Source organism: Lipotes vexillifer, unplaced genomic scaffold (genome assembly GCF_000442215.2).
Source record: "Lipotes vexillifer unplaced genomic scaffold, Lipotes_vexillifer_v1.1 scaffold139, whole genome shotgun sequence".
In the NCBI taxonomy this organism is placed as follows: domain Eukaryota; kingdom Metazoa; phylum Chordata; class Mammalia; order Artiodactyla; family Lipotidae; genus Lipotes; species Lipotes vexillifer.
The window spans coordinates 1,103,141-1,117,851 of record NW_006793370.1 but is presented as its reverse complement, the minus strand read 5'-3'; the positions used below and the strand labels follow the sequence as shown (position 1 = coordinate 1,117,851).

The following is a 14,711-nucleotide window of genomic DNA, read 5'->3' as shown; positions in this document are numbered from 1 at the left end:
TCCTGCTGATGTGCTTTCATCTTGAAAAGAACTAATCGTGTGTTTGGGTCCTTTCAGACTTGACAGTGTTTTGTTCAAGAAAGAGAGTGTGTGCTCCAGCGATCTCAAACACAGTCTGTTTGTCCCTTCTTTGACAATTGTGGGCAGTTTTCTGAGCAGAGTACTGCCAAACCACACAGAACTGATCTCTGTTTACACAAAATAGCAAGTTGTTCAAAGCCACTGCTGTTCCCTGGCTGACAGGATGCCCTATGATTCTCTAAAAAAAAAAAAGCAGTGCACACTTCAAACCCACCTCCTCCACATTCTCTGTTAAACTTCCCAGAACTGAATGCCCCATGGTCATTCTAAAGCTGACTGAGTAGAATACACATTCCAGGAAACCTCCCGTGTTGCTGTTGCCAGAGCTGAATTTGGTCCCTGTCATGAGAACATGAACCTAAAACTGGTGATCGTTTTACACAGTCGAGATTATGGAACTCAGTGAAAATGGTAGAGCACAGTCGTAGCTCCCTTGTTCCCTGATTTAACTGGGATTCGTTCTCTGTCTGTGAAATGATCGTTACAGAATTCGTAGCAATATCTCAGGATTTTAGTATATTTCGAGACTATATTCTTCCACCTACTATTCATAGGAACCTCAAAATGTATTTTTTCCCCAATGAGCTTCTTGAATAATCATGCTCATTAAAATACTATTTTCTTGCACTTAGACACTGACTTGTACAGGTAACTTAATTTTCCAGGATTGAGGGACGTGTAGATACCCCCTCATGATAATGTGTACTTGCCTAAATTTTATTTCATGGGAATAAACATAAAAATGTGTTCCTAAAGAGATATAATACATACTTTTCAGTTGAATCGAATTCAGTCAAATTACAATTATCAGCTTATATATTTTTTCAAAATAACATAAATATAACTATTTCCTGCAACAGCTTAGCCTGAAAAAAAAAAGCAGGGGGAGGCATAAAGGATCTCCCAAATGAGACTTGGAAGTTTAAAAATTGTGTTTAAAGCCCCCCCACCTTGCACAATTTCATCAAACCGTAGTACTACAGGAGGCAGAAAATGATTGGTAATTAGATTCAAGCCCGTTATGTGACGTTCATCCCTTACTATTTGCTAGGTTTCGGTGGTTGCATGAAAGATGTGCAATTTGCACAGGGTGCTGTCGTTAACTTGGCATCTGTGTCCAGCGGTGCTATCAGAGTCAATCTGGATGGATGCCTGTCAACTGACAGTGCTGTTAACTGCAGGGGAAGTGACTCCATCCCGGTTTATCGCGGAGGAGGGCAGAGCGTTGACGAGAGTGGCCTCCAGCCTTTCACAGGTAAAATGTGGAAATGCTCCAAATTCAACGTCCCGCGTCCCGTCGTCCCATCTTCCCTCCCTGCCAGCCTACATGAGTCATATGTTAACCTTATACTTCTTACTTCCATTTAAGAATACCTGTATCGAGTAACAGCCTCCCACGAAGGAGGTTCAGTACCTAGCGACTGGAGTCGGGGCCGTACAACAGGAGCAGGTAAACACTATTTATCTTAAAACGTGTATGTGCACACAAACGCACACGTTAGCGCATGTAAAGAAAAGGAAGGACTCTCACCCGTGAAGCAAGCAGTATGTTTATAATCTTGTGACAGAGCACGCCCTGGTTTGCAAAGGCACCCGTCGTTGGTAAAAATGCTTAACAGATCCTTGCTTTCGATTTTTCAAGTATTTAATAAGGATTTTTTTCAGGCTTGATTCTTTCCTCTTCAGATGCAGAAGGAAGTAAGTTCAGGTTGCTCTTAAAGATGAAATAGGCCCACATCGACTGTAATTTATCTAAGAATAGGAAACCTTTACCAACTGCTTAGACCCCGAAAAGCTAAAGTCAGGATTACCTTTAGGTAGGGGTGATAGACCCTTGCCTCCCCAGTGGAGAGCACATTTGAAACCTGCACCCTGGTTGGAAGCGGATGTGTCTTTTATCACATCATGGCAGATGTTTGCCGTGGTGCTTACTATTAGGGTCTTAGAATGACTCTCCCGTGATAGAAATTGCTGAGTGGTCTAATTTTTGTTTGTTTGTTTGTTTTGAGTTGAATGGGGAAACAAAGAGGCAACAGACTACTATATTAGAGCTAATCTCAGATAACTGATTTATAAGTGCTTTGTCCTTCTGACAGTGACCACAGAATCTTTTCACATATTACCATCACAGGGAGGCACTCATTAAAAAAAGTTTTGTGAAATCAGTAGCCTTCTGCCGTTTTGGAGAAAATATTTATTTGTCAGGAAGACAAATACGTTTCCATATGATTGATGCTTGTGCCTCTTGAAGAAAATTATCCTTAGCAAGTCACGATTTGTCTAAAGATGTGTGTTTTACCAAGATACCCTCTCATACTTATTATCAATAACAGGTTACTAACACAGGCATCCTTTGAGGAATCTTTTTAATCTGAAAGATAATTAAGTACTGAGATGGGCTACTAATAAGAATTTGCAAAGCTGTCTGCCTACAGATCTTCCAGAAGAGGCCAACTTGACACTTTTCCAGGATGATTTAAATCATCATCTATTTATAGGCAAGACAATGAACGGAATGATCCCTTAAAATCCTTTTCAACTTTAGAGCTTGGAAAAAGCTCTGACGTAAAATATTCATTTGTTACTGGCATGTCCTCTGCCCCTATCTCACACTTCTCTACTTTATTAACAAATATACTATAAAGGCTGCTTTCAGTCTAATTCAACAACGTAAATAGGTGTCTAGAAAGTGCACCACTTACATAGCTTAATAGTCTCCATTTTGAGTACCACCGAGAAAGTATGCAAATAGAGCTCTGAATTTATAGCAATGATCTGACCACAAAGTCTTACGCCATAACTTCATATTTACAGTCTGACCACAACACCAAGCAGCTACATGCTCCCAAGGGTTGGAGAATACTTGCACTATTTAATTATTTTTGAGTCAGTTTTGCTCTGTCCCTTATGAGAAGACCATCTGTTAGACAGGACTCTACTTCGCTCTGTACCACGTTTCGGAACTAATAAAATCAAACTCACTCCCACTGTGCCATTACTTGCAACTTGACGGCGTAGCCTGCGTGTTTCCGGAGGTGCCCGTGGCGTTTTACCTGCCCAGGCAGTGGATCTCCTCCGCTGTGCTTCCTCATATCCCTTTACGTTCACACTGTTTCCCTTAAAACTGCCCTGTTTTATTGGCCTGAACAGTAAAGGCAGAGAAGGAGGCTGTTTGATGGGGGGAAACCAGAGTGATCCTCCATCGACAGGGCTCAGGAGTCCAGGAGCGGTCAGAGCCTGTCTCTCATCCATCATCCTGCCATGAAGTTGCTTGGGCCTTTTCTCAGTGTTCCCGGTGCAGTCAGCTGTGCTGAAGTCGTTACCGGTCAGAACCGTAGAAATATCTAATTAATAATTAAAGGTTATAGATTTTTTTAAATTGGGGCATTTGGCTCATAAGTGAGGTTTTGCGGCAAGTTCCTTTAAACTTGCCTCGTTTGGTGGTGTTATTTTGTGATGCTCCAAGGAGAATGATTTTGTAGAATCTCAAGGGCACCAGCTCCTGTACCCCGCCTAAATGCAATTAGGAATATCTCCTATCTGGTAGAACTTTGCTTTTTTAAAATTAGTTGGAAAAACAATTGAATCTGGCAAACGGGATCAGACCTTCAAGTACAATACAATCACCACATTTGTGATATTTTTTGGCTAATACATCGACAGTATAAAAGTGTCAAACCACTATGTATAATAACAGTCTAATTATCTTGCTTCAAAGGGGTACATCATTATATTGTTTGAACTTGTTATCTGCCTACCATCCACCTCCTTCTTTATGAGTGATGTTTAAAACATGTCGGATACATTCAATGTTTTTGGAAAACCTGGACTAGGCTTGAAAGAACGTGATGTCAATGGAGTTTTGATGGTTTTGAAATATCGCTTAAACTGAATGGCTCAAGATGTGCAGTCATATTAAATCAGTGCTGAAAAGTTACAACTCTAATAAATTGTATTTATGCTAATGGTTGAGTCTGATTTACTGCGGCCATTAAAAGTGAAGAATACGAGCAATAGTCTTCTCGGAACTGCCGTTTCCCCTATTTTCTCTTTTATCCTTTCACAGCTCCACAAAGTGTGCCAACTCCCTCAAGAGCCCGCAGCATAAACGGCTATAGCATCGAGGTGACCTGGGATGAACCTGTTGTGGTTAGAGGTGTAATTGAGAAGTACATTTTGAGAGCCTACAGTGAAGATGCTACCGGTCCACCCCACCTGCCCTCTGCCAGCTCTGAGCTTGTTGATACCAGCACCTACACAGGTAAAGGCGACTCCTCAAGGCAGTAGGTCTCACTTTCTTTTCGGTTTGACTTTAAATAAAAACGTCCTTCAAGGCTTTTTCCCCAACGCATTAAAGATTCCTATATTTTGCCTGATTCAAAACAACAAGGATTGGGCTTCCCTGGTGGTGCAGTGGTTGAGAGTCTGCCTGCCGAGGCAGGGGACGCGGGTTCGTGCCCCGGTCCGGGAAGATCCCACATGCCGCGGAGCGGCTGGGCCCGTGAGCCATGGCCGCTGAGCCTGCGCGTCCGGAGCCTGTGCTCCGCAACGGGAGAGGCCACAGTGGTGAGAGGCCCGCGTACCGCAAAAACAGAAAACAAAAAACAAGGATCATCTAATGATATGGACACCTCTGTCCACCTCGGTTGGAAAGGATAATTCTGTAATGGTTATGGGCTGTTATGGATAGCTTCATTACAAGGATGATATTCTCGCCATCCCCAAAAGATTAGGTCACAGGGCCCTCGTGCCCTTAATCAGGTCCTTGTACCTAGGATCTTTATACATCCTAAAAAGATGTACGGGCCTCTCACCGTTGCGTCCTCTCCCGTTGCGGAGCACAGGCTCCGGACGCGCAGGCTCAGCGGCCATGGCTCACGGGCCCAGCCGCTCCACGGCATGTGGGGTCTTCCCGAAACGGGGCACGAACCCGCGTCCCCTGCATCGGCAGGCGGACTCTCAAGCACTGCGCCACCAGGGAAGCCCAAAGATGTATCTTTTAGCAATCCTATGTGTACATATGGGGCCAGCGACCTATTTCACCATGCAAAAGTTCGCTCATTGGGACTAGCCCAAGTTCACAGCACTGTTATTTATTGTAAAATTGTTGATTAAACCTAATTATGTCAAGGTAGAGGAGTACTAGAGCACCAGCAGTTTGACTGACAAGCCAGCGAATCAATTTCTCACGGTGCTGCACGCGCGCCGTGCAGAACGGCCGGAGTGAAATACACTCAGGCACATCGCGCAAGGTGCCGTGCTCGAAGTCCCGCACGTGTAGTAAGAAAGCAGTTTTCAGCCTCATGAAATGTTAAGGCCCATTTAAATGGAAAGTCAAATTTAAGCCTTTGACCAAAAAAAAAAGTAAAATGCGTCAACAAATTCAATAGAAAAAAGTATTTTTCCTCTGTCAAAGACTTTCATAACTTGACAAATTTGATGGATTTTAAAGTAGCCTTAATTGTCTTTCTAACACATCTGTCGGTCAGCTCTCTCACACTTTACTTCAGGTTTTTTAGATTCCTTAGAATCTACAGCCCAAATACACAACCAGTAAAAAAACAAAAAACAAAAAAAACTGGTATCTTTCACTTCCTTCCTCCCTTATTTTACCCATCCGATAAAAACCCAATCTGATTAAGCCTTTGCCCAGGCTGCAGCATTGCAGCTAAGTGGGCTGGAAAACAATGAGCAATTTATCACTAAAAAGTCTCAATCCCCATTTTCAGGTGGACACTCAGTAACGACACCAGTCCTACCATATGTCTGTAATTGCCTTCTGCCATTCTCCTCATTAGATATTTTATGTTTTTCCAAACTATCTAAATGCTAACCTGCCTTCCTTATCACACTCAGCTGATAGTCTTATATACTAGATCATCTTAGATATCAAAAAAACTCCAGAATCTATCATAAAGAATTTCTGTCACTTTCTTACTACCAAATATATGCATTAATTGCATTTTTTTTGGCTGATAGGGTTGTTATTGGGGGTTAAGTGAATTAGTGAATGCTAAGACATTTTAATAGTTTGGGGGCATATAATAGGCATTTGCCATCATTATTATTTTTACTTTTTACCTTCCTCTCTTTTCCTTCCTATTTTCACAGAGCTTCCCTTATCCTATCAAAAATAAAATCTTCAGAAGTCCTCTGGACCCCAACTCCTCTTGCCTTTTTAGACCTGTTACTGGTGGTCTTTCTTCCTTTCACATATTTTTAACCTCTGTCTCCTGTAGTTGTTCACAAAGTGTGGTCCCTGGATCTGTATCAACAGCCTCACCTGGGACCTTTTTATTAATGCAAATTCTCCAGGCCACCCACACCTGCTGAATCAGAAGCTGTGGGGTAGAGCTCAGCAATCCCCATTTTAACAAGCCCTCCTCTTGTGATGCTGGTGCATGCCAAAGCTAGAGCCACTGCCCAGCTGGATTCTGCCCAAGGTCATTCAGACTCCATCTGTCAACACCCATTGTTAAACACAAACAAACCCAAAGCAGTGACAAAAATCTTCCTTTGATCTAAAGTCCCATCCAGCTATTGTGCCCTCTCTCCTCTTCCCAAACGTGCCTCTACCAAAAAGCATCTGTGGCCTTGTTCCCATTTCTTCACGCGGTCTGCCTTCCACTCACTTGCCTTGCTGAGGACACCAACAACTTCCATGTTTAAATATCCAAAGAACACTTTACAGTCCTGGTTCCACAGCTCGATAGCATTCTACACTGTGGATTTTTTTTGCTGTCTCTTGAAATGTTTCTTCGCTTCTCTGACCCTTCTGGTTCTGGGCGCCCTTTTCTCAGTGTCCTTTGCCCACTCCCTCTGAAGCTTAACTCTGCATTTTGGAGAACCGCAGGGTTTAGATCCGGGACCTTTTCCCTCTCTCTTTTGCTAATTTTTTTTCCCTACGATCTTGCTGCAGGAAAATCATCGACTCACAAAGCCTCCAGTATCCTACAAACACTATTGACTCCTAAAGGCAAGTCCTACCCAGACTTCCAAATGTGTGTATCCAGCAGACATTTGGAAAAATTGACATTTCCAGTTGATTTCTCGTAATCTCTAAATTTACCATCTCCAAACTGAAGTCCTCCTCCTGCATTCCCAATATCAATAAATGACACCTCCAGCCACCCAGTTAATTAAGCTTGAGAATTTTTCTCAACTTTTACATTCTGTTCATACCTCATATATCCATGTTGTTTAATGATTGCATTTTCTAAACTATGTGCTAAATTGATCCATCTCTCCCCTGTCTACTGTCCAAGCCAAACCATTCCAAGCTCTTACCTGGACAACTACAGTACTCTCCTATCTCATGAACAGCCCCCCGCCCATGACTCTAATCCACTGCACAACCAAACATCATGGCTCTCTCTTTAGAATTCTTCAGTTGCTTTCCACTGCCTCTCTCCCAAATTCATTTTGTCTCAGTCTCCTCTTATTTTCTGGATTGCCAATTTTTGCTCTTATAATTAATATGATTTTTTTAAAAGTCTGTATGTAAATCTTTGGAAGAATTCCTGACAATGACAGTAGGATAAACCCCTTGAAATGGAACAACTAGGTCAGATTCTCTTAAAGCATTAGTCAGTCTTGGACTTTGAGGTCAAGCACGCATTGATGCAAACCTCTGCTTCCTACCCTCCCTGTGACTTTGGGGAAATTATGTATTCTCCTGGATCTTTTTTTAGTGTCTTAACCTATGAAATGGGAGAATAATATTAACCTCAGAAGAATATTAAAGATATTAAGTGAGATGATATTCCAAGTCTAACAATTTTCAGCTGTGCAAACTTGGACAAATTAATTAACATCTCCGTGCTTCTGATTCCATATGGGTAAATTGAGAATGAAATAACTGCCCACCTCATAGGATACCTGTGAGGATTAAATGAATCCATGTATATGTAAAGCACACAGGACAGTACATGACACACGGATCGGATCGCACTGTATAAATGTTAACTATCAGATGTTTTTAAAGCACGTAGCACAGTGCTTAACATATGGTAATTTCTTAACAAAGGTTAGTTATTTTTATGTTGCCAAATAATTGCCAAAAAGACTGTGCAAATTATACTCCACCAGCAAGCAGAATGCAAGATTTTATTTTTCATTTCATCCTAGTTGACAAGTTTTACAGGTAAAAGAAACTTTGTAAATTTTCCAAATATATCAGAATATTACTTTGATTTGATCTTACCTCAAATTTAGATGACTAGAGGCATTAAGTATTTTCATTGTTTACTGGTAATCTGTACTTCTTTTATGACATACCTAGCACATTCCATCCTCAATTTTTCTATTGGAGGAGTCACATTTTTCTTATTGATTTAAATATCTCTTTACGTATGAAGAATATTATACTTATGTTTGCCTTATGTGTGGCAATGCCCCCGTTTTTCATCTATTTTGATTTACATTTTTATGTGCAGATTTTAAAGAACATTTTCTAGAGTTAATGTAACACCTTTGAATGTTTTTGTTAGTTTTCTATGGGTAATATGAAAAAAAAGCCTATCCTCGCCATTCAGGGTAGACTAATATTTGTTTATATTAGATATACCATATTGATTATATATATATATATATATATATATACACACACACACACACATATATATGATGCATATCCTCTGAATTAGTAATTCTAAATTTGAGGTAAGATCAAATCAGAAACGGGGGGGCAGGGAGGCTTCTCAAATTACACCAGCCTCGCCGATTCTGAAGGGTATCTTTCTGGAGGAGAGAGGACCCCTGAGATCGAAAACCAGTATGATAAACTATTGGATGTTACTGTAGGATATTTCAAGCATGTGAATGGTGTACAGAGAGAAGAAAATTAGGGCGCCACTGACCAACTGTTATTTATTTTTATATACCCAATGTGTAAAAAACTAAGGGAAAACTCTCAATTATTGCAACTTGGTCAATTTCTTGGATTTGTCCCTTTCTTTGGTGACTTGCTTTTTGTTTGTATTTTTCTTTTTCTTATTACTTTTACATTCATCATTTGTATATTAACCTTTAAAGTCACATTGCTTTAAGTGTATCTCTGTAAATAGAATCTAGTTTGATTTAGTTTTACATTCAACTTAAAATTCTCTGTACTTTAGTAGAGGAGTTTAACTCACATTTATTTTTATGATTTATACAATTGATTTTGCTCTTATTTCTGTCATCATATTTCGTGCTTTCCAGTTTTGTTTGTTATTGTGTTTCAGTACTTTTTGTTGTTGTTGTTATTCCTTTATTTCTGTTCTTGCCTGTGTGGACTATGAATTCTTTAACTTTCTTCCCCCCAAAGGGTTTTAAAGATGTATCTGTTGCTCACAGTTGTGAAATGAACAGAAAAGGAAGTACATAGGAGGTAGTCTTAACGATTGTGGAGAACTCTGGTACTGCCAGGTGGACTTTTATTGTGACGAATCAGTCTATTGAGGGAGGGGAGTGTGAACTGAAAAGCCCCAAAGCCAGGCTGAGTAAGTATCAAAGTCAGAGATTTCACAGTAAAGAAAAAAGAATACTAGAAAGTGAGGGGGGAGGGCGGAGAAAGTAGAGAGCCAGAAACCTGGATTTGGTGGAGATGTTAGGAGTGTGGAGATTGGTTGGTGGCAGCTGCTTTGCCAATTAGTTGAGATAACAAGGTACCAAGAGAGAGGACAGTAAAGTAGTTCATGAGTAGTTTTGCTATTGATCTTGAAAGTAATCCCCCTTTAGCGTTTCTGAGGTGACATTTGTTGAGATTTTTATGTTTAATTTTTGGTTGTTAGAGTGGTATTTATTTGAATGAACAATACTGATATTGGATGTATAAGACAGTTTAGGTTTGTTGGTTCACATAGGGTCCTTAACCAAGTAAGTGATCATAAAATGTGTTGGTTTCTTTTCATTACATTTTTTTTCTGTTATATAATGAGCTCTTCTTTCTTCACAATTGGGTCTTTCTTTGGCTTGGAAAGTTTGCTGTTGTGTATATCATCATTACTTCTGGTAAGAAATAACAGTTTCCAATATTGTATATTTCTTCCCGGTTTGTCCTCCTCATTTTAGCAGTCCAGGGCACAGCTTGCAGAGTCAAATCAGTCTATGATGATTGACTATGATCTATGATGTCACTTATCAACTGTCTGATCTCAGGCAAATTTAAAAACGTATCACTGTACTGGAGTTTCCTCATATATAAACTGGGGGTAAAAACCCCCAATTCCATGTTATGGAATTGTTGCAAAGATTAAAAAAAAAAACAATGAATTACCTCCATAGAATATTTTGCTGATAAACAGGCACATAGTAAATGTTCAATGAATTAATTGTTATCTTTATACTATTCAGTTTCTGAATTCTGGGGTTTTGCTTCATAGTTTTTTTCCTTTTTCATTTTCTGATTTTGGCAGTATCGATTCTGCTGTTTGAATCTTCTGAGACGAGTACTTAATTCTTCTACTTCAGTCTTTTTTTAAAAAATTTATTTATTGTCTTTTATTTTTGGCTCTGTTGGATCTTCGTTGCTGCACGCGGGCTTTCTCTAGTTGTGGTGAGCGGTGGCGGGGGGCCCTCTTCATTGCGGTGTGTGGGCCTCTCACCGTGATGGCTTCTCTTGTTGTGGAGCACAGGCTATAGGCATGCAGGCTTCAGTAGTTGCAGCGTGTGGGCTCAGTAGTTGTGGCTCGCGGGCTCTAGCGTGCAGGCTCAGTAGTTGCGGTACAGGGGCTTAGTTGCTCTGTGGCACGTGAGATCTTCCCGGAATAGGGGTCAAACCCACGTCCCCTGCATTGGCAGGCAGATTCTTAACCACTGCACCACCACGGAAGCCCCTCCTTGGTATTCTTATAAGGTAGTAGTTCTTAACCATGGGTGCACACTGACCCACCTGGGGAGCTTTAAAAAATATTGATGCCCAGGTCTCACCTGCAGTGTCTGACGTTTTGGTTTAGAATATAGCCTGGGTATTGGTATTTTAAAAGTGTCAGCAGGTAACTCTGTTGTACAGCCAGCATTGGGAAACACTGTTCAAACACTGATCACTGTTTGACACCGGTGATTGAGTCTCAATTTTAACCAGAAGTTCTTATGACAACTTCCACCTCCCAACTGCAACTTGTAAATACAGGACAAAAAAAAAAAAGAAAGAGAAATGCCTATATAAAAATGATGAGGGCTTCCCTGGTGGTGCAGTGGTCGAGAGTCCGCCTGCCGATGCAGGGGACACGGGTTCGTGACCCGGTCCGGGAAGATCCCACATGCCACAGAGCGGCTGGGCCCCGTGAGCCATGGCCGCTGAGCCTGCGCGTCTGGAGCCTGTGCTCCGCAACGGGAGGGGCCACAACAGTGAGAGGCCTGCGTACGGCAAAAAAAAAAAAAAAAAAAAAAAAAATTGATGAGCTATTAAAAGTAAGTGATAAAATTAGCAAAGGAAAATCACAGGACAACAAAAACTGAAGTGAAATGGTTCTTGGGAAGAAATGGGAAATTATGGTCAGACTTAACAAAATGCAGAAGGCAAAAGAAAATAAAAAGAGGAATATTAACTAAGAGAGCGGGAACAATAGAAGCGTGAGACAGAATATTCACCATTCATGAATTTGGCTACTGGAGGATTAAATGTGATAAATCCCAGTAGCATGGAGAGTCCAAGGGTTAACAGCCCCACTCAGGTACAAATGGGCCCCTTTGGGCCGCAGAGTCTGGATTCTGTGCCCTCCGAAGGCCAGGGTTCAGAGCAGGGAGTTCTTGAAAGTTCATTTTCTCAGCTGGAGCCTCAGGGTAGAAAGCCCTGCAGTTATCACTCCAGTGTATCTTTAGACTAGTTGCAAAGGGCTCCAGTTAACTCTGAGTAGCTCCTGCTGAGTTTCCCTCCAGCACTTTCAATGTCCAGAGCTGCTGCCCAGAGAGACAGCCCTGGCATTTCCCTTCAAACCCAGGGCTGCTCAGAAAGACCCTTGCCAATCTGATTTGAAATTCTGTCAAGAATGAATGCATTCAAGAATTTGCACATATACAATTTTTTTTTTATTTCTTTCTTGAAGATGCTTCAACATGTAGACTTAATTATCGGCATGATTAGTACAGCACCTGGCATAGTGCTAGGAATGTACTTGGTACACAGAAGATATTTTCTCAGTTTTATTGTTGCATTACATTGAGCTAAACTCTAGGAGTTATATTCCTTCTTCGGGTAATGATAATCATATTTATTTTTTACTATAGCTTAGCTGATGAACCAATAATAATAATCTTTCAGATGACCCACATAAATCTAAATTTATGGAAAAAAAAGAAAGACAATTTATAATGCAACTGATAATATAGCTTTTGCTCTGAAAACTGGTTCAGTCCTCATGTACAGTAGATATTCATTTTCTTCTACCTGAAACAAGTAGGTTCCATATTGAAAGTCTCTCATTTTTCTGTCTCTTCCACAGCTAGTAGTAATAATTAGTGAGTCTCAGCTCTACTGGTCATAAGGTGATTCCTGGATTGCTTATAAAATGCAGATTCTTGGGCTCCATGCACAAGAGTCTGTGTATTTGGGCTAGGATCGAGAAATCTGCCTTTACCAAGTGTTCTAGTCCGTGCTCTTGCAGAGGTCAGTGGACCACATGTTAAAAACCACTGGGGTGAGGGGTGTGGCCAGGTGAGAAGGGATCATTTTCACCTGCTGGGCTTGAATTTACCCCTGCTTTGTTTGTTCCTGCCCCTTGTTCCAACAGCATTAGCTTTGTGGACAGAACGGTGGTAGGGCAAGTGAAGAAATAGAGGCAGTGTAAGTAGGGCCCCTGACCCTTAAGTGCGGTGCTTCTGAAAGCTGCTAGTGCAAAGGAGGTGAGAATTACTTGGGATCTCTGTAAACTGCAGATTCTGATTCAGTAGGTCTGGGACTGTGGTGTGAGATTCTGCCTTTCTAACAAACCCAACCCTCTCAGCCCCCAGGCCATGATGCCCATTAGAAAGGCAGAGAGTTCTCTATTTATATACAAAATGCAAAATGCCCATTAGATCCAGAGAAGAAAGAGACCAGTGCAATTCCACGCGTGCAATATAACTGTAATTAATCTCGTAATGAAGTCTCATCTGTGTATTTCAGTTACATACATTTAACCACACACCTTGGAGGTGGGGAAGGCATGAAAAAACAGAGTGAAAAAACTCTTAAAGTAATCTTAGAGGCAAAGGATGCTATCCAATCCTGAACCTATCAGTACCTGTTAGAAGGAAAGAATGTGTGAATAATTTTAGGGTTTCCCAACTATTGACAGAAAAGGGAAACTCTTGTTTGTAGACACCATTGGGGTGTCTACAAAAAGAATGAAGAACTAAGAGCCGTAGAGAATCATTGATTAATGAAGAATTAGAGGCATACCCAAAATCAAATACACTGTACTTTATGGGCCGTATAAGGAGTTGTCAAGGGGACTTTAAATCATGAGTGATTTTTGCCTTATGCCCGACTTTGGAACTTAACCCCAACCATTAGTCCATCCATAAGTAAGATTCTATTCTTTATGTGTATGTATATGCACGCATATACGTATATACGTATATATTTGTTATATATTATATATATGTATAATTACTATACTTGCCTGAGAAGCCTGCAGAGAGATTACTGTAATAAAAACTTCCCTGCCATGTAATTTTTTTTCTATTCAGCTGAGAAGTCTTACTCCACAGTTGTTAAAACTGCCTGTGGCTGCTCTTTGGACACCCATTCTATTTTTTCATTAGACAGTAAGCTCCCAGAGGACAAGTATCATGTTTTATATTTATTTTAAGTCTTGTTTAGTAACTTGCTCAAGGTAGGTAATCAATACACTTTTCTTGAAGGAATGAAGGAAGGGATAAAGAAACAGGGTTTGGGGGTTGCAGGGTTTTGGTGCTAACCCTGTAGTTAGAGTAATGTTACTATCGTCTTATCGTGCTGAGTTGAGTTTTGAACTACTGGTTCTGCAGTTCTATAGTTCTCTAATTTTATGAAATAATATGCAGAACTACCACAACTTAGATATATATTTGGAACTTAACATACCTATTCCCAATGGGGAAAAAATGTTGATAGGATGAATAGAATCTAAAAATTAGTTCCAAAACTTACACCTCATAATGAAGCTCAGGGACTATATATTTGCAATTTAAAATAATGGAAGCCATGCTGCTGCAAAGCTGATAATGACACAGAGCAGAAACTATTCATTTATTAAAAACAAAACCATTATCTACTATGTTCTGGGTTAGTGCTAGATCCTACTCTTACAATCTGCTTTTTTTTCCTGATTTTTAAAATTAATGGTAAAATATACATAACAAGCAGTACTTTCTCTAAAGTATAATATTATATTAAAAATGAGTGTTTTACGGGGCAGAAAGAGTAGAGACAGGTTTTTCATTTTTTATTATTTTTTTCTTGAGAGGCAGAGAACACCAAATAACAGCAACTTCAACAAAATTAACTTTTTCCCTCTCTGATAATAGGTGTTCGCAGTTGGTCAGTGTAGGGGTGGATGTTCACAGTGCCAGGGATCCACACTCTTCATCGTTTTGCTATGCTATCCTTAGAGACAAGACTTCTGCCTCGTGGTCCAAAATGGCTGCTGGAGCATCAGCCATCTAGTTTGGTTTCCGTTCAGCAG

The 14,711-nt window shown here is 40.5% G+C and overlaps 1 protein-coding gene across 1 annotated transcript in view; it reads left to right on the top strand.

The window, feature by feature from the left end:
- Window positions 1–14,711, top strand: part of USH2A (usherin) — a 773,469-nt gene that overhangs the window by 307,909 nt on the left and 450,849 nt on the right. The window contains exons 27-29 of the mRNA XM_007466317.1: window positions 1,133–1,336; window positions 1,451–1,531; window positions 4,148–4,342. Coding sequence (XP_007466379.1) covers window positions 1,133–1,336; window positions 1,451–1,531; window positions 4,148–4,342 — 480 coding nt within the window. The remainder of the gene's footprint in view (window positions 1–1,132; window positions 1,337–1,450; window positions 1,532–4,147; window positions 4,343–14,711) is intronic.